Here is a 26,400-nt window from a genome sequence, read left to right as displayed (position 1 = left end):
TTTGTATGCCTCTATTAAGTCTCCTCTTAACCTTCTTCTCTCCAACGAAAACAACCTCAAGTCCATCAGCTTTTCCTCATAAGATTTTCCCTCCATACCAGGCAACATCCTGGTAAATCTCCTCTGCACCCGCTCCAAAGCCTCCACGTCCTTCCTATAATGCGGTGACCAGAACTGTACGCAATACTCCAAATGCGGCCGTACCAGAGTTCTGTACAGCTGCAACATGACCTCCCGACTCCGGAACTCAATCCCTCTACCAATAAAGGCCAACACTCCATAGGCCTTCTTCACAACCCTATCAACCTGGGTGGCAACTTTCAGGGATCTATGTACATGGACACCTAGATCCCTCTGCTCATCCACACTTTCAAGAACTTTACCATTAGCCAAATATTCCGCATTCCTGTTATTCCTTCCAAAGTGAATCACCTCACACTTCTCTACATTAAACTCCATTTGCCACCTCTCAGCCCAGCTCTGCAGCTTATCTATATCCCTCTGTAACCTGCTACATCCTTCCACACTATCAACAACACCACCGACTTTAGTATCGTCTGCAAATTTACTCACCCACCCTTCTGCGCCTTCCTCTAGGTCATTGATAAAAATGACAAACAGCAACGGCCCCAGAACAGATCCTTGTGGTACTCCACTTGTGACTGTACTCCATTCTGAACATTTCCCATCAACCACCACCCTCTGATTTCTTTCAGCTAGCCAATTTCTGATCCACATCTCTAAATCACCCTCAATCCCCAGCCTCCGTATTTTTTGCAATAGCCTACCGTGGGGAACCTTATCAAACGCTTTGCTGAAATCCATATACACCACATCAACTGCTCTACCCTCGTCTACCTGTTCAGTCACCTTCTCAAAGAACTCAATAAGGTTTGTGAGGCATGACCTACCCTTCACAAAGCCATGCTGACTATCCCTGATCATATTATTCCTATCTAGATGATTATAAATCTTGTCTCTTATAATCCCCTCCAAGACTTTACCCACTACAGACGTGAGGTTCACCGGTCTATAGTTGCCGGGGTTGTCTCTGCTCCCCTTTTTGAACAAAGGGACCACATTTGCTGTCCTCCAGTCCTCTGGGACTATTCCTGTAGCCAATGATGACATAAAAATCAAAGCCAAAGGTCCAGCAATCTCTTCCCTGGCCTCCCATAGAATCCTAGGATAAATCCCATCAGGTCCCGGGGACTTATCTATTTTCAGCCTGTCCAGAATTTCCAACACCTCTTCCCTACGTACCTCAATGCCATCTATTCTATTAGCCTGGGGCTCAGCATTCTCCTCCACAACATTATCTTTTTCCTGAGTGAATACTGACGAAAAATATTCATTTAGTATCTCGCCTATCTCTTCAGACTCCACACACAATTTCCCATCCCTGTCCTTGACTGGTCCTACTCTTTCCCTACTCTTTCCCTAGTCATTCGCTTATTCCTGACATACCTATAGAAAGCTTTTGGGTTTTCCTTGATCCTTCCTGCCAAATACTTCTCATGTCCCCTCCTTGCTCGTCTTAGCTCTCTCTTTAGATCCTTCCTCGCTACCTTGTAACTATCCATCGCCCCACCTGAAACTTCACACCTCATCTTCACATAGGCCTCCTTCTTCCTCTTAACAAGAGATTCCACTTCCTTGGTAAACCACGGTTCCCTCGCTCGACGCCTTCCTCCCTGTCTGACCGGTACATACTTATCAAGAACACGCAGTAGCTGATCCTTGAACAAGCCCCACTTATCCAGTGTGCCCAACACTTGCAGCCTACTTCTCCACCTTATCCCCCCCAAGTCACGTCTAATGGCATCATAATTGCCCTTCCCCCAGCTATAACTCTTGCCCTGCGGTGTATACTTATCCCTTTCCATCATTAACGTAAACGTCACCGAATTGTGGTCACTGTCCCCAAAGTGCTCTCCTACCTCCAAATCCAACACCTGGCCTGGTTCATTACCCAAAACCAAATCCAACGTGGCCTCGCCTCTTGTTGGCCTGTCAACATATTGTTTCAGGAAACCCTCCTGCACACACTGTACAAAAAACGACCCATCTATTGTACTCGAACTATATCTTTTCCAGTCAATATTTGGAAAGTTAAAGTCTCCCGTAATAACTACCCTGTTACTTTCGCTCATATCCAGAATCATCTTCGCCATCCTTTCCTCTACATCCCTAGAACTATTAGGAGGCCTATAAAAAACTCCCAACAGGGTGACCTCTCCTTTCCTGTTTCTAACTTCAGCCCATACTACCTCGGAAGAAGAGTCCCCATCTAGCATCCTCTCCGCCACCGTAATACTGCTCTTGACTAGCAGCGCCACACTCCCCCTCTTTTGCCTCCTTCTCTGAGCTTACTAAAACACCTAAACCCCGGAACCTGCAACATCCATTCCTGTCCCTGCTCTATCCATGTCTCCGAAATGGCCACAACATCGAAGTCCCAGGTACCAACCCACGCTGCCAGTTCCCCTACCTTGTTTCGTATACTCCTGGCATTGAAGTAGACACACTTCAAACCACCTACCTGAACACTGGCCCCCTCCTGCGACGTCAAATCTGTGCTCCTGACCTCTATACTCTCATTCTCCCTTACCCTAAAACTACAATCCAGGTTCCCATGCCCCTGCTGCATTAGTTTAAACCCCCCCAAAGAGCACTAACAAATCTCCCCCCCAGGATATTTGTGCCCCTCAGGTTCAGATGTAGACCATCCTGTCTGTAGAGGTCCCACCTTCCCCAGAAAGAGCCCCAGTTATCCAAAAATCTGAATCCCTCCCGCCTGCACCATCCCTGTAGCCACGTGTTTAAATGCTCTCTCTCCCTATTCCTCATCTCACTATCACGTGGCACGGGCAACAGCCCAGAGATAACAACTCTGTTTGTTCTAGTTCTGAGCTTCCATCCTAGCTCCCTGAAAGCCTGCCTGACATCCTTGTCCCCTTTCCTACCTATGTCGTTGTTGCCAATGTGGACCACGACTTGGGGCTGCTCCCCCTCCCCCCTAAGGACCCGGAAAACACGATCCGAGACATCACGTACCCTTGCACCTGGGAGGCAACATACCAAACGTGAGTCTCTCACGCTCCCACAAAATCTCCTATCTGTGCCCCTGACTATAGAGTCCCCAATTACTAATGCTCTGCTCCTCTCCCCCCTTCCCTTCTGAGCAACAGGGACAGACTCCGTGCCAGAGGCCCGTACCCCATGGCTTACCCCTGGTAAGTCGTCCCCCCCACAAGTATCCAAAGCGGTATACTTGTTTCTCAGGGGAACGACCGCAGGGGATCCCTGCACTGACTGTTTTTTCCCAGTCCCTCTTACAGTTACCCACCTATCTCCAATCTTTGGTGTAACTAATTCCCTGAAGCTGCTATCTATGACCCCTTCTGCCTCCCGAATGATCTGAAGTCCATCCAACTCCAGCTCCGGTTCCCTAACTCGGTCTTGGAGGAGCTGGAGATGGCAGCACTTCCTGCAGGTAAAATCAGCAGGGACACTAACTGCATCCCTCACCTCAAACATCCTGCAGGAGGAACATTGCACTCCCTTCCCTGCCATTCCTCTAACTTTCTACCAAGATCTGGCTAACAACTAAATTAAATTTTTATAAAAAATAATAATAATATAATAAAATATGGTACTTACCTCAGACCAATGGGTTTTATTATTAGGTTAGAGGAGGAGGGCGGGTGGGAGATACTACACGTGTAGTGCCTCGGGTTTCCTCTCCACCAGAATTTATTGGTGAGGGTCTTCCCAGACGTCCGCGGGTCGACTTCCTGATCCCGCCTAAAAAAATAATTTTAAAAAAAAAAGAAAAATTCTCAGCTCCTGCTGAAATTGACTAACCAGCCAGCTGTTCTCACGCCGCCGAAATCTGCCCCTGCAAAGACAAGTGCTTTTAAAGGTTGACTTACCTCCCAGCAACCTCCTTCCGCAGTGCTCCCGCTGAAACTGACTCACCAGCTGTTCTCACGCCGCCGAAATCGACTGGCCTGCCCCTGCAAAGACAAGTGCTTTTAAAGGTTGACTTACCTCCCAGCAACCTCCTTCCGCAATGCTCCCGCTGAAACTGACTCACCAGCTGTTCTCCCGCCGAAATCGACTGGCCTGCCCCTGCAAAGACAAGTGCTTTTAAAGGTTGACTTACCTCCCAGCAACCTCCTTCCGCAATGCTCCCGCTGAAACTGACTCACCAGCTGTTCTCACGCCGCCGAAATCGACTGGCCTGCCCCTGCAAAGAAAGGTGCTTTTAAAGGTTGACTTACCTCCCAGCAACCTCCTTCCGCAATGCTCCCGCTGAAACTGACTCACCAGCTGATTCTCCCGCCGAAATCGACTCTTTTTAAGAAAAGGAAATCTCCACATGACACTAATGTTATAATTTTTTTTCTATTATTTTATAAATTTAGAGTACCCAATTAATTTTTTGCAATTTACGTGGTCAATTCACCTCCCACTTTCCCAACTGCTGGCCACCCAGTGGTGCTCTCAACTCAATCCCTCAAGGCCCAATGTGATTTTGATGAATTAGCACAGCACACTCAATATCCAGAATCCATGATGAAGTACGCCCAATATCCTTACTGAGGTGCCACATCTGAAACTAAATGCAGTACTTCGTTGAAGTCTGACTTTGAAACGCCAGTACATCACTTGTAATATTCAACCAATAAAAATACATTCCCTTTAACCTTACTCTGTCTCCTACTTTCCAACCAATTAACTTGCTTCAACAGCCAAAGGTCCTCCATTTTCTTTTTCTTTTTTAATTCCTTTTTTCCAATTAAGGGGCAATTTAGCATGGCCAATCCACCTACTCTGCACATCTTTTGGGTTGTGGGGGCGAACCCCACACAAACACGAGGAGAATGTGCAACGGCCACACGGACTGTGACCCAGAGCCGGGTTCGAACCTGGGATCTTGGCGCTGTGAGGCAGCAGTGCTAACCACTGTGCCGCTGTGTTGCCCTCTAATGTTATAACTTAAGGTGTTTGTGTTATGGCAACCATGATACAGTGGGTTTACTTCATAAACTGCCTAACTCCAGTCTTGAATCACAGTGCGAATGAACAATATTCTTTGAATAAAAGTAAAAAATAGCTTAAATTGTAATTTTCAGACATTGCTATTGACTCCAGTGATCTTATGAGATGATACACAGTGATATGTCTGAAAGTTATTATGGTGCAGGAAAATATTGACACTCAAGAGGGAGAAATGGTAAAATGGGCATGTTCTGGTCAGGGAGGACATAGTCAAACAGAAAGGGTGGTCTTGAAGGAAGAAAGAAGAATTTGGAGAATTAGCTTCAGTTGGCAGGCATAAAAAGCAACTCTCGAAGACATTATGGAGCACAATATGGCAATGAGCCTGTTAAGATATTTGGACAGATGACTGAAAGGTTGGACAAAGAGGTATGTTTTATGGAGCATGCTAAAAGAGGAAAGAAGTCGAGAGACACAGATTTTGGGTGGAATTCCAGATGTCGGGCATTGAGAACTCATCAGTGTAACCCTGCAATGTCCTCGTCACTAACGTCTCAGGAATTTTGTTAAAATTGGAAGAGCTGCCCCAAAGGCTAATCAAGTAACAGCCGAATAAAGTAATACTCGTCATTGATGAGGGCAACATATATATTTTTAAAGTTTTCTTTTCTTAAATGTTTCCAATTAAGGGACAATTTACCATGGCCAGCCCATCTAACGCTGGACATCTTTGGGTAGTGGGTGGTGAGACCAATGCAGACAAGGGGAGAATATGCAAATTCCACGCCGACAGTGACCCGGGCCGGGATCGAACCTGGATCCTCGGCGCTACGAGGCAGCGGTACTAACCACTGCGCCACCGTGCCGCCCCTGATGAGGGCAATTTCAAGGGCAACAACCACAGTGAGAGTAATGATTTTATTGATGACTTGGACACTAGTGTTGCAACCAACAGAGGGGCAAAGATTAGACAAATGTGGGTGGCACAGTGGTTTACAGTGATGTCTCACAGTGCCAGGGACTCGAGTTTGATTCCGACCTTGGGTGACTGTGTGGAGTTTGCACGTTCTCCCCGTGTCTGCATGGGTTTCCTTTGGGTGCTCTGATTTCCTCCCGCAGTCCAAAATTGTGCAGGTTAGGGGGATTGGCCATGATAAATAATACCTTGGTGTACGTTTTGGTGGCGTTATGGGGCTACATGGATAGGGCGGGAGAGTGGTGCTAGGTAGGGTGCTCTTTTGGAGGGTTGGGGCAGACCCGATGTGCTGAATAGCTTCCTTCCGCAATGCAGTGGTTCTATGATTCTAATTCGGATGTTAAAAGTGGAGTTATAGGTGAGTCGGGTTACAGCTTTTCCAGGGGTGAATACAGGACGAGGTAGGGTTGCTGTTTAGCAGGAGGATGTGGCTGGAAGAAGAGGAAATAACTGTTGCTATTAAAGAGCTTGGTTATGGTTCCGGTTGCGGCTATGCGGAGCTAAGTTGCACATTCGGCAGCTCCAGCAAAAAACGGACCTTTGGGCTCTTTTCAGGGCCCCCAATGGCATTTTTTCAACGTTTCCCGCTGTGGGAAGGAGAGGACAATAGTTCCCCAACAGTATATGGCTTTTACCAGGAGCGGGGCGACTACAAAAGTGGTGGTGGACCTGAAGAAGGTGCGAGGGAAGAAGAACAAAATGGCAGCGGGCGGGGACCAGGCAGCGTGGATGCAGTGGGCGCAGGAGCAACAGGAGGTTATCCAGTGCTGCTTTAGGGGGATTAAAGCGGACCTGCTTGAGCCGATGAAGGCTTCTATCGATAAGCTGCTGGAGACACAGGCGCCCCAGGGGGTGGCGATCCGCGAGGCCCGACAAAAGATCTCCGCAACGAGGACGAGATCTTAGGCCTGGCGGTAAAGATGGAGGCGCTCCACAAGAAATGGCAAGAGCGGTTCGAGGAGATGGAGAATCGGTCGAGGGTGAACTGGAGCGAGTGTGGGGGGGGGGGTCGAGACGGGGGTCTGCCGTCGTGGGGAGCGGGCCGGGTGTGGGGTGCGGGCGCGTAGCTGGCCGAGGAGGGGTTATGGCTCGTCGGCCTGATAATGGAGGGAGACTTTAACACGGTGTTGGATCCGGCACTGGATCGCTCCAGGTCTAGGACGGGTAGGAAGGCGGCGGCGGCTAGGGTGCTGAGGGAGTTTATGGACCAGATGGGAGGGGTGGACCCTTGGAGATTTGCAAGGCCGGGGGCTAGGGAATTTTCATTCTTCTCACATGCCCATAAGGCTTATTCCCGGTTCGACTTTTTTATTTTGAGCAGGGCGCTGATAGCGAGAGTAGAGGATACTGAGTACTCGGCGATAGCCATTTCGGATCACGCCCCGCATTGGGTGGACTTAGAGCTGGGGGAGGAGAGGGACCAGCTCCCGTTGTGGCGTTTGGAGGTGGGGCTGTTGGCGGACGAGGAGGTGAGTGAGCGGGTCCGAGGAAGCATAAGAGAGGTACCTGGAGGCCAACGATAATGGGGAGGTCCAAGTGGGGATGGTATGGGAGGCGCTGAAGGCGGTGGTTAGGGGAGAGCTAATCTCCATTAGAGCCCAGAAGGAGAGGAGGGAGGAGAGGGAGAGGCTGGTGAGGGAGATGGTGAGGGTAGACAGGAGGTATGCGGAGGTGCCTGAGGAATGACTGTTGAGGAAGGGGCGTGGCCTCCAGGCCGAATTCGACCTGGTGACCACCAGGAAGGCGGTGGTGCAGTGGAGGAAGGCCCAGGGGGCGATTTATGAGTATGGGGAAAAGGCAAGCCGGATGCTGGTGCATCAGCTTCGGAAACGGGACGCAGCTAGGGAGATCGGGGGAGTTAAGGACAGGGGAGGGAGTCTGGTGCGGAGTGGAGATGGCATCAATGGGGTCTTCGGGGACTTTTATGAGGAATTGTATCGGTCCGAGCCTCCACTGGAGGAGGGAGGGATGAGCTGCTTTCTGGACCAATTGAGGTTTCCGAAGGTGGAGGAGCGACTGGTGGCGGGATTGGGGGCCCCAATTGGGCTTGAGGAGCTGACCAAAGGGATGGGGAGCATGCAGGCGGGGAAGGCACCGGGGCCGGACGGTTTCCCGGTCGAATTCTATAAAAAATATATGGACCTGTTGGGCCCGTTGCTAGTTAGGACCTTCAATGAGGCAAGGGAGGGGGCGCTTTGCCCCCGACGATGTCCTGGGCACTGATCTCCTTGATCCTGAAGCGGGACAAGGATCCCCTGCAGTGTGGGTCTTACAGGCCGATTTTGTTGCTAAACGTCGATGCCAAGGTGCTGGCGAAGGTCTTAGCCACGAGGATTGAGGATTGTGTGCTGCAGGTCAACCACAAAGACCAGATTGGGTTCATGAAGGGGAGGCAGTTGAACGCGAATGTGCGGAGGCTTCTGAACGTTATGATGCCAGCGAGGGAGGGGGAGGCGGAGATAGTGGTGGCGATGGACGCTGAGAAGGCCTTCGACAGGGTAGAGTGGGGATACCTGTGAGAGGTGCTGAAGAGGTTTGGGTTTGGGGAGAGGTTTGTCAGGTGGGTCATTCTGTTGTATGAAGTCCCGATGGCGAGTGTGGCCACGAACAGGGGAGGTCTGAGTACTTACAGTTGCACTGAGAGACGAGGCAGGGATGTCCCCTGTCCCCCCTGCTCTTCGCACTGGCGATTGAACCCCTGGCTATGGCACTGAGGGAGTCAAGGAACTGAAGAGGGTTGGTGTGGGGTGGGGAGGAGCATAGGGTGTCGCTCTATGCGGACGACTTGCTGTTATATGTGGCGGACCTGGTGGGGGGGGAATGCCGGAGGTAATAAGGATCCTCCTGGAATTTGGGGATTTCTCGGCGTATAAGCTCAACATGGGGAAGAGCGAGCTGTTCGTGGTTCACCCAGGGGACCAGGAGAGGGGGATTGGCGAGCTCCTACTAAAAAGGGCGGAGAGGAGCTTCAGGTATTTGGGGGTCCAGGTGGCCAGGAGCTGGGGGGCCCTGCATAGGCTTAATTTCACAAGGCTGGCGGAGCAAATGGAGGAGGAGTTCAAGAGATGGGACGCGATGCCGCTGTCCTTGGCGGGTAGGGTGCAGTCAGTCTTAATAACGGTGCTCCCAAGGTTTTTGTTCCTGTTCCAGTGCCTCCCCGTGTTTATCCCAAAGGCCTTTTTTAGGCGGGTCAACAGGAGCATAATGGCGTTGTGTGGGCGCGAGGGACTCCGAGCGTAAGAAGGGTGTACCTGGAGCGGGGTAGAGATTGGGGGGGACTGGTGCTGCCCAACCTCTGTGTATACTACTGGGCCGCCAATGCGACGATGATGCGCAAGTGGGTGATGGAGGGGGAGGGGGCTGCATGGAAGAGGCTGGAGACGGCGTCCTGTGTGGGTACATAAGAACTAGGAGCAGGAGTAGGCCATCTGGCCCCTCGAGCCTGCTCCACCATTCAATGAGATCATGGCTGACCTTTTGTGGACTCAGCTCCACTTTCCGGCCCGAACACCATAACCCTTAATCCCTTTATTCTTCAAAAAACTATCTTTATCTTAAAAACATTTAATGAAGGAGCCTCTACTGCTTCACTGGGTAAGGAATTCCATAGATTCACAACCCTTTGGGTGAAGACGTTCCTCCTAAACTCAGTCCTAAATCTACTTCCCCTTATTTTGAGGCTATGCCCCCTTGTTCTGATTTCACCCGCCAGTGGAAACAACCTGCCCGCATCTAACCTATCTATTCCCTTCATAATCTTATATGTTTCTATAAGATCCCCCCCATATCCTTCTAAATTCCAACGAGTACAGTCCCAGTCGACTCAACCTCTCCTCGTAATCCAACCCCTTCAGCTCTGGGATTAACCTAGTGAATCTCCTCTGCACACCCTCCAGTGCCAGTACGTCCTTTCTCAAGTAAGGAGACCAAAACTGAACACAATATTCCATGTGTGGCCTCACTAACACCTTATACAATTGCAGCATAACCTCCCTCGTCTTAAACTCCGTCCCTCTAGCAATGAAGGGCAAAATTCCATTTGCCTTCTTAATCACCTGTTGCAGCTGTAAACCAACTTTTTGCGACTCATGCACTAGCACACCCAGGTCTCTCTGCACAGCAGCATGTTTTAATATTTTATCATTTAAATAATCATCCCTTTTGCTGTTATTCCTACCAAAATGGATAACCTCACGAGTCTGGGGGCGCTGGCAACGGCGCCGCTGCCGCTCCCTCCAACGAGGTATACCACGAGCCCGGTCGTGGCGGCTGCCCTCAAAAAAATCCGGGGGCAGTAGAGGCGGCACAGGGGGAAAATTGGGGCCTCAGTATGGACCCCAATACAGGGGAACCACCGGTTCGTCTCAGGGAGGACAGATAGAGGGTTTTCAGGGTGGTACAGGGCAGGGATACCAAGGTTGGGCGACCTGTTTGTGGACGGGAAGTTCGCGAGCCTGGGTGAGCTGGAGGAGAAGTATGGGCTCCCCCCCCCGAACACCTTCAGGTACTTACAGGTAAGGGCATTTGCCAGGCGGCAGATGGTGGAATTCCCGCAGCTGCTGCCACGCACAGTACAGGACAGGGTGCTCTCGGGGGGGGGGGGGGGGATCTCGGAAACTCACCAGGTGATGCAGGAGGAGGAGGAGGCCTCGGTGGTGGAGGTGAAAGGTAAGTGGGAGGAGGAGTTAGGAGAGGAGATCGAGGAAGGGATGTGGGCAGATGCCCTTGGGAGGGTGAACTCTTCCTCTTTGTGCGTGAGGCTCAGCCTCATACAGTTTAAGGTGCTGCACAGGGCACACATGACTGGGACAAGGATGAGCTGGTTTTTTGGGGGTGAAGACAGGTGTGTTAGGTGCTCAGGGAGCCCAGCAAACCACACCCATATGTTCTGGGCATGCCCAGCGCTGGAGGAATTTTGGAAGGGCGTAGCGAGGACGGTGTCGAGGGTGGTAGGATCCAGTAGGATCAAACCGGGCTGGGGGCTCGCAATATTTGGGGTGGCAGAGGAGCTGGGAGTGCAGGAGATGAAAGAGGCCGGTATTCTGGCCTTTGCTTCCCTGGTAGCCCGGCAGAGGATTCTTCTTCAGTGGAAGGACGCGAGGCCCCCAAGCGTGGAATCCTGGATCAACGATATGGCGGGGTTTATTAAGTTGGAAACGGTGAAATTCGCCTTGAGCGGGTCGGTACAAGGATTCTTCAGGCGGTGGCAACCGTTCTTAGACTTCCTGGCAGAACGGTAGACATTGGTCAATGGCAGCAGCAACTTGGGGGGGAAGGCGGGGTTACTTTATTCATGTTTATTTACACCGGGGGATCTGAGGGGGTGTATATATTTGCTATGTTGGCTTTGTGTTAAGTTGTGGTGTTACTTTATTATTTATGATGTGGAGATGCCGGCGTTGGACTGTGGTGAGCACAGTAAGAAGTCTTACAACACCAGGTTAAAGTTTTTTATATATATATATATACACATATAGACAGATTTATGTACACGGGGAGGGGGGTATGGAGTTGTTTTTTTTTACTGTTTTGCATTTAACCCTGGTTGGTTCCTTTTTCATTTTGTTATTGATATTCTGTGAAAACCTTAATAACAATTTAAAAAATTTTTTTTAAAGGAGCTTGGTTATGTTCATGTAGCAGTTTTGTTTTTTATTTTCCAGGGTACAGCAGATGCCCTTAACAGTGCATTTCATCTGACCTACAACATGGTTTTGAACCTTCTTCGCGTTGAAGAGATCAATCCTGAATACATGTTAGAAAAATCCTTCTACCAATTCCAGAATTACAAGGCAATCCCAGGAGTGGTGGAAAGTGAGTAACATTATTTTGCCCAATTTCACAGTTTAATAAATTGGCCTCGAACTTAAGAATTTTTATAATGCAGTGAATTAGAGTATACCCATCATCACAAATTTCATCTTGTGGAAGATGAAATAAGTACAACCAATATCGAATGTATTTTCAGTGACAGTGGAGTTTGGTTGTAATAGATTTTGTCAGGTCATGTAATCATTACAACTAAAGCCAATAATCTAAGTTGGGTGAAAAGTCTGATGTGCCCTCAGGTACTCTCAGTTGCTGACGTGAGGCTGGTCCCAGTCCTACACGACCCATAACCTCTGGCTGCTCACCCTCTCATTCCGATACCAATCGTATTTGCTCCCACATCCTGAACACCTCTGGGAATCAACATACCATTTGGTATTCTGGACCTTGTACACAAATTAACCTATCGATCCTCTGCACTTCAGTATTCCCCTCACCCCACTCTTTATAATTACCATTCACCTATTTTTTGTACCTGTAGTGTGTCATCAATGGGTAAACACTTGCTCCTTTGACTTCTGTAGTTGCTCATGCTTACTCTCCTTTTTGCCACCATTTGTGTTCACATCACTGATACTTAAACAGATGCACCTATTAGACCAGTTTGACAGACAATTCCCTCTTTATCCTTATCTATTGTCTTAGACCATAAGACATAGGAGCAGAATTAGGCCACTCGCCCATCGAGTCTGCTCCGCCATTCAATTATGGCTGATATTTTTCTCATCCCTATTCTCCTGCCTTCTCCCCATATCCCCTGATCCCCATATTGATCAAAAACCTACCTATCTCTGTCTTAAAGACATTCAGTGATTTGGCCTCCACAGCCTTCTGTGGCAAAGGGTTCCCAGATTCATCACCCTCTGGCTGAAAAAAATCCTCCTCATCTCTGTTTTAAAGGATAGACCCTTTAGTCTGAGATTGTGTCCTCTGCTTCTAGTTTTTCCTACAAGTGGAAACATCCTCTCCACTTCCACTCTATCCAGGCCTCTCAGTATCCTGTAAGTTTCAAAAAGATCCCCCATAACCTTCTAAACTCCAATGAGTACAGGCCCAGAGTCCTCAGCCGTTGCTCATACGACAAGCTGTTCATTCCAGGGATCATTCTTGTGAACCTCCTCTGGACCCTTTCCAAGGCCAGCACATCCTTCCTTAGATACGGGGCCAAAAACTGCTCACAATACTCCAATGGGGTCTGACCATAGCCTTATACAGCCTCAGAAGTACATCCCTGGTCTTATATTCTAGCCCTTTCGACATCAATGCAAACATTGCATTTGCCTTCCTAACTGCCGACTGAACCTGCACGTTAACCTTAAGAGAATTTTGAACAAGGATTCCCAAAACCCTTTGTGCTTCTGATTTCCTAAGCATTTTCCCATTTAGAAAATAGTATATGCCTCCATTTCTCCTTCCAAAGTGCATGACCTCACACTTTTTCACATTGTATTCCATCTGCCACTTCTTTGCCCACTCTCCTAGCCTGTCCAAGTCCTTCTGCAGCCCGGCTGCTTCCCAAATACTATCTGTCCCTCTACAGATCTTTGGATCATCTGCAAACTTAGCAACAGTGCCTTTAGTTCCTTCTTCCAGATCATTAATGTATATTGTGAAAAGTTGTGGTCCCAGCACAGACCAGTTGTGGTCCCCTGAGGCACACCACTAGTCACCGGCTGCCATCCTGAAAAAGATGCCTTTATCCCCACTCTCTGCCTTCTGCCAGTCAGCCAATCCTCTATCCATGCCAGGATCTTACCTTTAATACCATAGGCTCTTAACTTATTTAACAGTCTCCTATGCGGCACCTTGTCAAAGGCCTTCTGGAAATCTAAATAAATCTAGTCCACTGGTTCTCCTTTCTCTAACTTCCTTGTTACTCCCTCAAAGAACTCTAATAGTGGGAGGCTCTGAAGGCGATGGTTAGGGGAGAGCTAATTTCCATTAGGGCCCAAAGGGAGAAGAGAGAGAGGAGGGAGAGGGAGAGATTGGTGGGGGAGATATTAAGGGTGGACAGGAGCTATGCAGAGGCCCCGAGGAGGGGCTGCTTAGGGAGCGACAAAACCTCCAAATGGAATTTGATCTACTGACCACGGGAAAAGCAGAGGTGCAGTGGAGGAAAATGCAGGGGGCGGTATATGAGTACGGGGAGAAGGCGAGCCGGATGCTGGCACATCAGCTTTGTAAGAGGGAGACAGCGAGGGAGATTGGTGGAATTAGAGATAGAGGGTGGAATACGGTGAGGAGTGCGGTGAGAATAAACAAGGTATTTAGGGACTTCTATGGGGATCTGTATAGGTCTGAGCCCGTGGGGGGAGGGGGGGGAATGCAGCGATTCTTGGACCAACTGAGCTTCCCGAGGATGGAGGAGGAGCAGGTGGCTGGTTTGGGGGTGCCGACTGGACTGGAGGAGCTGGTTAAAGGATTGGGGAGCATGCAGGTGGGGAAGGCCCCGGGACCGGACGGGAATTTTACAGAAAGTATGTGGAACTTCTGGGCCCGTTGCTGGTGAGAACTTTAAATGAGGCGAGGGACGAGGGGACCCTGCCCCCGACAATGTCCCGGGCGCTGATCTTGAAGTGGGATAAGGATCCATTGCAATGTGGATCGTATAGGCCGATTTTGCTCCTCAATGTAGACGCTATGTTGTTGGTGATGGTTCTGGCTACGAGGATTGAGGACTGTGTCCCGGGGGTGACCCATGAGGACCAGACGGGGTTTGTGAAGGGCAGGCAGTTAAACACGAATGTGCGGAGGCTCTTAAATGTGATCATGATGCCCTCGGTGGAGGGTGAAGTGGAGGTAGTGGCGGCTATGGACGCGGAGAAGCCTTTGATCGGGTGGAGTGGGAGTATCTCTGGGAAGTGCTTGGGAGGTTTGGGTTCGGGGAAGGGTTCATAAGATGAGTCAGGCTGTTATATAGGGCCCCAGTGGCGACTGTGGCTACGAACCGATGGAGGTCGGAGTACTTTAGGTTGTATCGCGGGACGAGGCAGGGGTGTCCCTTATTCCCCTTGCACTGGCAATTGAGCCACTGGCCATGGCACTGAGGGAGTCTAGGAACTGGAGGGGATTGGTCCGGGAGGGGAGGAACACCAGGTGTCGTTATATGCTGATGACCTGTTGATATATGTTGCAGACCCAGTGGAGGGGATGGCGGAGGTTATGCGGATCCTTAGGGAGTTTGGAGACTTCTCGGGCTATAAGCTCAACGGGGGAAAGAGTGAGCTCTTTGTGGTGCATGCGGGGGATCAGGGAAGGGGGATAGACGAGCTACCTCTGAAGAGGGCGGAGAGGAGCTTCTGATAGCTGGGGATCCAGGTAGCTAGGAGCTGGAGGGCCCTGCACAAGCTCAATTTGCCACAGTTGATGGAACAGATGGAGGAGGATTTCAAGAGCTGGGAAATGCTGCCACTCTCCCTGGCGGGTAGGCTGCAGTCGGTCAAGATGACGGTGCCCCCGAGGTTCCTGTTTATGTTCCAATGCCTGCCCATTCTCATCCCCAAGGCTTTTTTTAAACGGGTAAGCAGGAGTATTATGAGATTCGTATGGGCGAATAAGACCCCGAGGGTGAAGAGGGTGTTTTTGGAGCGTAGCAGGGTCAGGGGGGGGGCTGGCGCTGCCGAATCTATGTGGCTATTATTGGGCAGCTAATGTGGCGATGATCCGTAAGTGGGTAATGGGGGGAGTGGGGGCGGCGTGGAAGAGGCTAGAGGTGGCGTCTTGTGTGGGTACGAGTCTGGGGTGAAGGTGACGGCACCGTTGCCGCTTCTGCCGACACCACAAGTCCGATGATGGCGGCGACTCTGAAGATCTAGGGGCAGTGGAGGCGACATAGGGGCGAAGTGGGGGCCTCGGTCTGGTCCCCGATATGAAAGAACCACGGGTTTGTTCCGGGTAGGATGGATGGGGGGTTTCTGAGCTGGCATCGGGCAGTGATCAAAAGAATGGGGGACCTATTCATCGATGGGACTTTTGCGAGCCATGGGGCGCTAGAGGAGAAATTTGGGTTACCCCCCAGGAATGCTTTTAGGTACATGCAAGTGAGGGCGTTTGTGAAATGACAGGTGAGGGAATTTCCGCTGCTCCCAGCACGAAGGATTCAGGACAGGGTGATTTCGGGTGTATGGGTTGGAGAAGGCACGGTCTCGGCGATCTGTCAGGATCTGCAGTAGGCGGAGGAGGCCTCGCTGGAGGAATTAAAGGGTAAGTGGGAGGAGGAGCTGGATGAAGATCTGTGGGCTGATGCCCTGAGTAGGGTTAATTCTTCCTCCTTTTGCGCCAGGCACAGCCTAATACAGTTCAAAGTTGTCCATAGGGCACATATGACAGGGGCGTGGAGGACAGGTGTGGGAGGTGCTCGGGGAGCCCAGCAAATCACGCCCATATGTTCTGGACGTGCTTGGCGCTGGAGGGGTTCTGGAGGGGCTTTGTGAGGACTGTCCAAAGTGGTGAACACCCGGGTCATGCCGAGCTGGGGGATAGCATTATTTGGGGTATCGGATGAGCCAAGAGTGCAGGAGCCGAAAGAGGCCGGTGTTCTGGCCTTTGCGTCCCTGGTAGCCCGGCGGAGGATCCTACTAATGTGGAGGGATGCGAAGCCCCCCAGCGCGGAAGCTTGGATTAACGATATGGCAGGGTTCATCAAGCTGGAAAGGAAAAAGTTTGCCTTGCGAGGGCCTGTGCAGGGGTTCTCCAGGCGGTGGCAACCGTTCCTAGACTTTCTCATGGAACGTTAGGTGGAGGTCAACAGCAGCAGCCCAGGGGGAGAGGGAGGGGGGTGGTGCGTTGGGTTTTTCTGTTTTGTTTAGGTTAGAGTGGGGCGTTTTCCTTACTGGCGTGTTTATTTGTTAAATGGGGGTTATTGTATGTTGTTGGAAATCTTATGTACAATTTTTGCTTGTTATGTGCTTTATTTTTTTTTCTGGTTGAGTGTTTTGTGGAAAATCGTTGAAAATTTGAATATTTTTTTTAAAAAAATAACTCCAATAGATTTGTCAGACATGACCTCGCCTTGACGAAGCCGTGCTGACTCAGTCCTATTTTATCATGCACTTTGAGGAGGGGTTGAATAAACTTGGTTTGTTCTGACTGGAACGAAGGAGGTTGAGGGGCGACCTGATAGAGGTCTACAAAATTATGAGGGGCATAGACAGAGTGGATAGTCAGAGGCTTTTCCCCAGGGTAGAGGGGTCAAATACTAGGGGGCATAGGTTTAAGGTGCGGGGGGCAAGGTTTAGAGGAGATGTACGAGGCAAGTTTTTTTTACACAAAGGGTAGTGGGTGCCTGGAACTCGCTGCCGGAGGAGGTGGTGGAAGCAGGGACGATAGTGACATTTAAGAGGCATCTTGACAAATACATGAATAGGATGGGAATAGAGGGATACGGACCCCGGAAGTGCAGAAGATATTAGTTTAGACGGGCACCATGGTCGGTGCAGGCTTGGAGGGCCGAAGGGCCTGTTCCTGTGCTGTACTTTCCTTTGTTCTATCTTCCATCTGTTTAGATAGGATTTAAACCAAACCACAGAAGATAATGATATTTATTCTTTAAATGAGATTGTAATTGATACAAAAGCAAAATGCTGCAGATGCTGGATATCCAAAATAAATATGGGAAGTGCTGGATTAACGCAGCAGGTCTGGCAGCATCTGTGGAGAGAGAACAGAGTGAACGTTTTGAGTCCAAAAGACCCTTCTACAGACTTCTGTATTCAATATTGAGTTCAACAACTTTAGACTGAGTTATTTTCCTTCCATCGTGTCCCCCCCCCCCCTTTTTTATTTCCTGTGCTTCTTTGTATTTTGGTTTCCTTGGCTTGTCCCAACACAACCCCACCCGTTCCCCCCATGGCCACCTCTCTGTTCAGTTTTGTTCCCACTGAGCACTTTGTCCTCCTGCTAACACATTCCCCTCTCTTTTTTCCATTTGCCACTCTTAGCCCTCTTAAGTCTTTAATGGCACCATGAACATACTACTTTGACTCATGTCCAGGACCCCTTTGTCAGTCTCTCCTTTGTTCTGACCTATCCCTGTCCTTCTATTCTGCCCCACCTCCTCGATCTGCCTGATTCATTACATTTCTACCACTCTTCAGTTCTGTGTAAGGTCATATGGACTTTGAAACATTAACTCTGCTTCTCTCTCCACAGATGCTGCCAGACCAGTTGAGTTTATCCATCGTTTTCTGTTTTTATTTTTCATTGATGTGCTTGATTTTCCAGTCACGCAACCCTATTGTTTATACAAGAAAGTTATGACAAACATTTATTTTAAAAAAACACTGGGCAGGATTTACCGGCTGTTCACGCTGGCGGAAAAGTCCAGTCCCACACTAGTGCACGGGTTTCCCGGTCGAAGGGTACAGTCAACGGGAAATCCCAAGGCGGGACCCTTAGTTGCTGCTAGCGTGCCGCCTCCATTGCCGAAAAACTCATGGCGGTGTGGTCGGTAAATCCCGCCCACTGATTTAGGCTCAGCTGGAGTATTGTGTCCAATTCTAGACACCACACTTTCAGGACAATGTGAAGATATTAGAGAGGGTGGAGATAAGATTGACAAAAATGTTTTGAAGAATGAGTGGCTTCAGTTATGCAGATTGATAGGAGAAGCTGTGGTTATTCTCCTTCAAGATGAGACGGTTGAGAGGAGATTTGATGGCAGTGTCAAAATCACGAATTGGATTGGATTTGGAATGGACTTGTTTATTGTCACGTGTACCGAGGTATAGTATTGTTCTGCGTACAGTTCAGACAGATCATTCTGTACATGAAAAGAAAATGATTAGGGCAAACATAAAATACACAATGTAAATACATAGTCACAGGTATCGGGTGACGCATACAGGAGTGGCGTACTACTCAGTAGGGAGATGTGTGAAGAGATCAGATCAGTCTGTAAGATGGTCTTATAGAAAGAAAGAGATGAGAGAGAGGGAAAGATGTACCATATAATGTCTCAAATGAGCTATATCTGCCAGTCAAACAGGGCATCTCAGTAGCACATAGTTCGCATTGTTGCTTCACAGCGCCAGGGACCCGGGTTCAATTCCCGACTTGGGTCATTGTCTGTGCGGAGTCTGCACGTTCTCCCTGTGTCTGCGTGGGTTTCCTCTGGGTGCTCTGGTTTCTTCCCACAAGTCCCGAAAGACTTGCTTGTTAGGTGAATCGGACATTCTGAATTCTCCCTCAGGGTACCCAAACAGGCTTCGTAGTGTGGCGACTAGGATATTTTCACAGTAACATCATTCCAATGTTAATGTAAGCCTACTTGTGACACTCATAAAGATTATTATTAGTTGTCCTTGAGAAAGTGGTGGTGAGCTGCCTTCTCACATCACTGCAGTCCCTGGAGTGCAGGTACACCCACAGTGCTTGTAAGGAGAGAATTCCAGGATTTTGACCCAGTGAAATGAACGAACAGTGATATAGTTCCAAGTCAAGGTGGTGAGTGACTTGGTGGAAAAATGTGCCAAGTATCAGCTGCCCTGGTTCTTCTAGATGTAAGTGGTTTTGGGCTTGGAAGGTAAAGAAGTAGGTCCTATTGGCTTTATAGTTTTTCAGCCTATAGAATTCATGCAACAATGGTCGCCTCATTCAAGATAAAGTTTTCACAGACTTTTGTACCGCCAGCAACCACCCAAACCAGGTTCTTAAGATATCTGAAATCAACTAGAACAGTGCAGTGTTGGTCTCCATTTGTACAATATTGATCTCCTTATTTAAGAAAGGATGGAAATGCATTAGAAGCAGTTCAGAGAAGGTTTATTAAACTAATAGGTGAAATGGGCAGGTTGCCTTTATGAGGAAAGGTTGGACTGGCTCGGATTGTATCCGTTAAAGTTTGGAAGAGTAAGAGGCAACTTGATTGAAACATATAAGATCCTGAGGGGTCTTGACAGGACGAGATGCAAAGAGGATGTTACCTCTTGTGGGAGAACCTAGAACTAGAGATCACTGTTTAATAATACGGGTTGGCTCATTTCAAAGAATCGTAGAATCCCTACTGTGCAGAAGGAGGCCATTCAGCCCATCAAGTCTGCACCGACATTCCGAAAGAGCACCCGACCCAGGCCCACTCCCCCACCCTGTTCCCGTAACCCCACCTAACCTTTGTATCCCTGGACATTTAAGAAAAAGGTGAGAATTATTTTTTTCTTGCAGATGTTGCTAACTTTTCGGTTGGTTCAATTGCTCTGTTTTATTACCTTTGCTCTCGAGTCGCCAGGTATCTTTATGATACCGCCACGAGGTTCAAGTCCAAGTAATGATCAATAACTCAATACACCGATTAGTAAGATTCAAATCAAAGCACATTTATTATACACCGTAATCGCTACTCATGCACATATTCTACGTCTAAGCTACTTCTACAACTAACAGGCCTCTACTTAACTTCAGACTGGCCCACCAGGTCAGGGGAATAAATGGCCTTTCGTTCGGGTTCTGAGTCTGCGGGATTCAAAGTTTGTACGGATTGGTAGCTAGGAGCGCCTATCTCGTAGCGAGCGTTGAATTAAGACTTACGGGCTTTCGGCGGTCACTGTACCGGTCACGGTCAAGGTTGGTTCGCGTTGCTGGGTGACCCGGGCAGGAAGAAGAGAGCGATTTGAACTTGGGGCTTAACTCTTATAGTCCCCAGGGGCCTCTCGCCTTTCGGGGTGGACCCTGTACCTGGTTCTAGGTGATTGGACTTTGTTCCAATCGCTTGGTTCGATTTCTCCAATACTGGAGCGGTTCCCTGATCGATGGGTGGTCTTGAGATGTTCGTTAACCTCTTTTGTGTTGGCTCCTGCTGGCGCCGGGGAGTCTGGCTTTGCTTTGTGTGTCCCAAATATTGCTATTGTTCCCGGGGATTGCTCATTAGTATGTAGATGGCTGCTACATTATTATGCTGATGGTCGCTGGTATTGATGCTGTCTGGGCTTTTGCAGAGTTAAATACACAGCAAACCTGCACCTGCTGGTTTCTGCCTGTGTTGGCTGAATTTCCCTTCGGCCTTTGCCGTTCGCCATTTTAAATCGGGAGTTGGCCAATTCAGGTGGCTACAGAGCATGGTGAGTCTTTGGAACTCTCTTCTTCAAAAAGCAGTGGAAGCAAATGTTTTGAATGTTTTCAAGGCAGGGCTAGATAGATTCTTGATAAACCAAGGAGATGGAAGGTTACTGGGGATAGGCAGGGAGTTAGAATCGGACCAGCCATGATCTTGTTGAATGGCAGAGCAAGCTTGAAGGGCTGAGTGTCCTACTCCTGCTCCTATCTCTTAGGTTTGTCTGAAATGTATTTGCCTTAATAACATTCATATAAAAGCAAGATAAATTCAGTCTTGCTCCCACTCAGCACTGACCTTTCTTCTCCTATTAGCACATTCTACTATCTTACCGTTTGCCACCATTTGCATCCTTTTTTAAAATAAATTTGGAGTACACAATACTTTTTTCCAATTAATGGGCAATTTAGTGTGGCCATTCCACCTACCCTGCACATCTTTGGGTTGTGGGGGTGAAACCCACGCAAGCACGGGTAGAATGTGCAAACTCCACACAGACAGTGACCCAGAGCCGGGATCAAACCTGGGCCTCGGTGCCATGAGACAGCAATGCTAACCACTGCGCCATCGTGCTGCCCTACCATTCGCATCCTTACTAGCAGTGTTAACATACCCCTTTGTCTTCGGTCCATAACACCTATTATTATGAAGTGGTTCGAGAGCTTGGTCATGAACATTCTAGCATCGCCTCACCTGCAAGTCCTCCTCCAAGTCGAATGTTCCTTCCCTGTCAGTGGATCAAAATCCTGGAATTTCCTTCCCAACAGCACTGTGGGTATTCCTACACCACATTGACTTGCAATGCTTTAAGAAGGCAACTCACTATCACCTCAGAGGCAATTAGGAAGGGCTGGTAAATGCTGGCCTTGTGAGAAATCCCACAAACAAAGAAAAATATATAAATGTAGTTCACCTTGTTTAACTCATTATTTTGTGTGTCTTACAGAGGTCAAAGTATTGGAAGGGCAGTATAACGAAATTGAAATTCCCAATGAAGAGACTGTTGTCACTTACTACAAAATAAGGCAGCAGCTGGCTAAACTGGGCAAAGAAATTGAGGAATACATACACAAACCAAAATACTGCCTACCATTTCTTCAACCAGGCAGACTTGTTAAGGTATGCTTAAGTCATCATTGTTTGTTTCGTCTAACGTATGCTTACGAGATATATTTGTGATAATGTTTATGTTGCTTTGAATTCCAGCATGGGACATTGATACAACCCACAGCAAACCATGCATGGAGGCTATGAACCAAGCAGCCCTTTCAACTTTGTTGCTTTCTTCCATCATTATTCTATTCAAGCCTGCCCTTAGCCAACGCCTTTTAGCTTTCTTTTGTATTTCATTGTCGAACCAGCATGAATTAAGACTCACTTGGACTGTAAAACTGCTTCAACTAGTTTGGCTGAATAGCAATTTTCAGTGTGTGAAATAGAAAATAACTTGTCAAACCCATTCCATTGATGAGATATGGACATTGTGGACATGACAGTATTTATTGCCCTTCCCTATTTGCAGTTCGGGTGGTGGAGAACTGCATTTTAGAACCACAGCAGTTTGTGTGCTGAAGGTACTTCCACATTCTGTTTGATGTGGAGTTCCAGGATTTTGACCCCCATAACAATGAAAGAATTTATGAAGGAACATCAAGATACTTCCAAGTCATTGTGGTGTTTGTCCTGGAGGGAAAATTGAAGGTGGTGGTGTGTGTGGTGGGGGTCATACATTTGGGAGGTGATATCCATGTGAGCAGCTGCCGTACACACTGCAGCCATGCTGCACCAGTGATGCAGGGAATTAATATATAAGCTGGTGGAAGAGTGCCAATTTGGCACACTGCTTTGTTGTTGCATGGTGTTGAGCTTCTATTGGACCTCCACTCAAGCCTAGGTTTTAAATGTAATACCTTTCCCTCTGCATACCATTTTAAATTGCTACATATGGATTCACCAAAATTAAAATACCAAATGGAGGGAAAAAATTGCATGGTATTTAAAAACCTGCGCTTTCATCCTCCAAATTGTCTTGCTGTTAGAAGTCTTACCACATCAGGTTCAAGTCCAACAGGTTTATTTGGAATCACTAGCTTTCAGTGTGCAGCTCCTTCATCAGGTGAGTGAAGAGCTCGGTTACACAAACACAGCATATAAAGACGAAGCCAATGATGCAAGATGATACTTTGAATGTGAGTCTTTGCAGGTAACTAAGTCACAGCGTCTGGACCTATAAAGACTTAATTATGTGCAAAGACTCTCATTCAATGTATCATCTTGCATCATTGGCTTTGTCTTTATATGCTGTGTTTGTTTAACCTATTGCTTTACTCACCTCATCAAGGAGCTGTGCTCCGAAAGCTAGTGATTCCAAATAAACCTGTTGGACTTTAACCTGGTGTTGTAAAACTTCTTACTGTGCCCACTTCAGTCCAACGCCGGCATCTTCACATCATGTCTTCCTGTTGGTCAAGATTTTATGATTCTATCTCCGTCTGTCCTTCCACCAATAAACAAGCTGGCCAACAAAGTTGCTCCTGCAAGAGCAATGTAATTGAAACAGGCATTTAACCTCGAGTCACGAAGTTGAGAATCCAGTCCCTTGTAAGCACAGCCATTTGAATAGGTTGAAACAAATTCTTTGCCATAGGCTGTTCATCAAAGGTTTGAAGTCAGACCACTTGCTAACTGTGACATTGCACACTTCACAGCAATTGAAAAACATGTTTCCGTTATTGTAACAGTGGATTCACTCATAATAGCCTTGAAAAAGTCCTTCTAAAGTGGGAAATTTGACCGTAATTGCGCTTTTAAAAATTTGTTTTCTGGATTGTCAGTGACATACATCATTAGTTTGGCTATTTAATGTGCAATATTTAGAAACAACAGAATTTTAGGTAATCTTTAATAATCTTTTGTCTTTCAGGTGAAAAATGATGAAGATGACTTTGGTTGGGGAGTTATCGTAAATTTTAATAAGAAATCTAACGTTAAGGTAAACGGCTGGATTTATGGGGTATATAAAAAATCTTTATCGGAGGATCATTTGCTCACTGAAAACAATGTTTTTGAAGCACTTGGTTATTGCTTCAGAAATGCAAAATGCAAAACAAACTGATTGATAAAAGCTTATTGTTATCAGTAATGTGAAATACGCAACAGCTCACCACCACCATTCCAAAGGTAATTAGAGACGGGCAATAAAAATGCTGACCTAACCAGCAATGTCTATTTCCCATTGAAATTTTTTTTTTTTAAAGTATGTCCCTTGCACTTAAAGCTGAAGGAGAAAAATTGCGGCTCACATGTTTGACTGGCAGATATAGCTCATTTGAGACATTGAGGTATATCTTTCCCTCTCCCTCATCTCTCTCTTTCTATAAGAGTTCTCCTGTTGTTCTGGCCAACATTTATCCCCCAACCAATACCACTGAAACAGATCATCTGGTCAGATATCTGTCACTCGGACCATGCTTTGCGCAGGTTAACTACTGCATTTCTTAGATTAAAAAAAAAAATTTAGAGTGCCCAATTCATTTTTTCCAATTAAGGGGCAATTTATCGTGGCCAATCCACCTACCCTGCACATCTTTTGGGTTGTGGGGGCGAAACCCACGCAAACACGGGGATAACGTGCAAACTCCACACGGACAGTGACCCAGAGCCGGGATCAAACCTGGGGCCTCGGTGCCATGAGACAGCAATGCTAACCACTGTGCTACACTGCTGCCCTGCTGCATTTCTTAGATTACCACAGGGACTAGGATTCAGAAGTATTTATTTGGCTGCAAAATGCAAGGTATGATATAACTGTAAGTTTGTTTCTTAATTTGTTTGTTCTTTGCCTCAGAATCTGGTGGGAAAGCAGTGTGCAATGAAATGTCAAATGGAGTGTATTTTGCTTTGTAACAATTCACTGGTGAACACCTTCAGTGATCTCTAGCTGCTGTTTCATTCGATTTCAGTTGAACATATGTACAAGGCACTCAGAGTATCTCATATGAATACCACATTATTTAAATTCGGCCAACACCCAAGGCAAAGATTTGGCAAATCTACTTTGATACCTATGGTTTGGGCTTGTCTCCTTCAACAATGATGCAACTTCCTCCCACGTGTGACAGGAAAGGTGAAAAAAAACAGACCGCCTTTATTATTCAAATGATAGCACACACAAATTGGTTTAGACTTGGCAGGAATACTTGTTTTGTGGTTGAGAAGTTTTGAATAACCTTATTTTTTGGATAATGTTCAGAAAGCATGTCCTGCTCTCTTTGCTCTTGCTCTCTCCCAGCTTCCCTAGTGCTCTTCCAAAGACAGGATCTGCAATGAGCAGCAAGCACACCAGTCTCACTGGAATCTATGAGTACATATCTGTTTTAAGCATTGTTAAAAAGCTTAGTGTGACTTCCGGGTGCGGCAATGACCAGCTGAGTTGCACGTTTCGGCAGCTCCCGTTGGAATGGACTTTTGGGCTCTTAGTAGGAGCCCCAACGGCAATTTAAACGGCAAAAACACTGTGCGGTAAACCAGAAGGGAATCCCCCCGGACACGCATGGAAAAGGGAGAGGATAGCGGCCGGATTGCGGAGGATCCTCTGGAGCAGCGGCAAGGAAGGGAAGCTCAAAGCAAGATGGCGTCGGAAGGTGGCCGTTTGCTATGGGGCCCGGAGCAGCAAGAGTTCCTGCGGCGCTGTGTGGAAGAGCTGAAGAAGGAGTTGAAGAAGGAGCTGTTGGCCCCGATATTGCATGCGATTGAAGGACTAAAAGAGGAGCAGAGGACCCAAGAGCTGGAGCTTCGGGTCGTGAAGGCAAAGACTGCTGAAAATGAAGATGAAATACAGGGCCTGGTGGTGAAGGCAGAAACGCACGAGGCACAGCATAAAAGGTGGGTGGAGAGGTTGGAAGCGCTGGAGAATAACTCAAGGAGGAAGAATTTAAGAGTCCTGGGTCTTCCCGAAGGCGCAGAAGGGGCGGACGTCGGGACATAAGTGAGCACGATGCTTCACTCGCTAATGGGATCGGAGGCCCCGACGGGCCCTTTGGAGGTGGAGGGAGCTTATCGAGTTCTGGCGCGAAGACCAAAGGCTGGAGAAATACCTCGAACTATAGTGGTGAGGTTTCTCCGCTACAATGACAGAGAGACGGTTCTCAGATGGGCGAAGAAAACTCGGAGCTGTAAGTGGGAGAACGCGGTGATCCGCGTATATCAAGATTGGAGTGCGGAGGTGGCGAGAAGGAGGGCAAGTTTTAATCGGGCTAAGGCGGTGCTTCACAAAAAGAAGGTCCAGTTTGGAATGTTGCAACCGGCGAGATTGTGGGTCACACACCAAGGGAAGCACCACTACTTTGAGACGGCAGAAGAGGCGTGGACATTCATTGTGGACGAGAAGCTGGAATAGGCTGGCGAGAGAACGAGCTTTTGGGACAAAGTGGTGGTGTGATTACAGGGGACGGGGGAGGGGGATGATTTTTCAATTTGTTAATTTTGTGATCCTGTAACTTTTCTCTCTTCCCCATGTTGGGGGGGGGGGGGGGGAGGGGGA

The 26,400-nt window shown here is 48.1% G+C and overlaps 1 protein-coding gene across 1 annotated transcript in view; it reads left to right on the top strand.

Annotated features, from left to right (window-relative positions):
• Positions 1–26,400, top strand: part of LOC140409003 (exosome RNA helicase MTR4-like) — a 210,817-nt gene that overhangs the window by 110,164 nt on the left and 74,253 nt on the right. Inside the window, 3 exon segments of the mRNA XM_072497017.1 lie at positions 11,647–11,797; positions 21,805–21,977; positions 23,782–23,850. Coding sequence (XP_072353118.1) covers positions 11,647–11,797; positions 21,805–21,977; positions 23,782–23,850 — 393 coding nt within the window.

This window comes from Scyliorhinus torazame, chromosome 3 (assembly GCF_047496885.1).
Source record: "Scyliorhinus torazame isolate Kashiwa2021f chromosome 3, sScyTor2.1, whole genome shotgun sequence".
NCBI classification, from domain to species: domain Eukaryota; kingdom Metazoa; phylum Chordata; class Chondrichthyes; order Carcharhiniformes; family Scyliorhinidae; genus Scyliorhinus; species Scyliorhinus torazame.
This window is presented reverse-complemented; position numbering and strand designations above follow the sequence as displayed.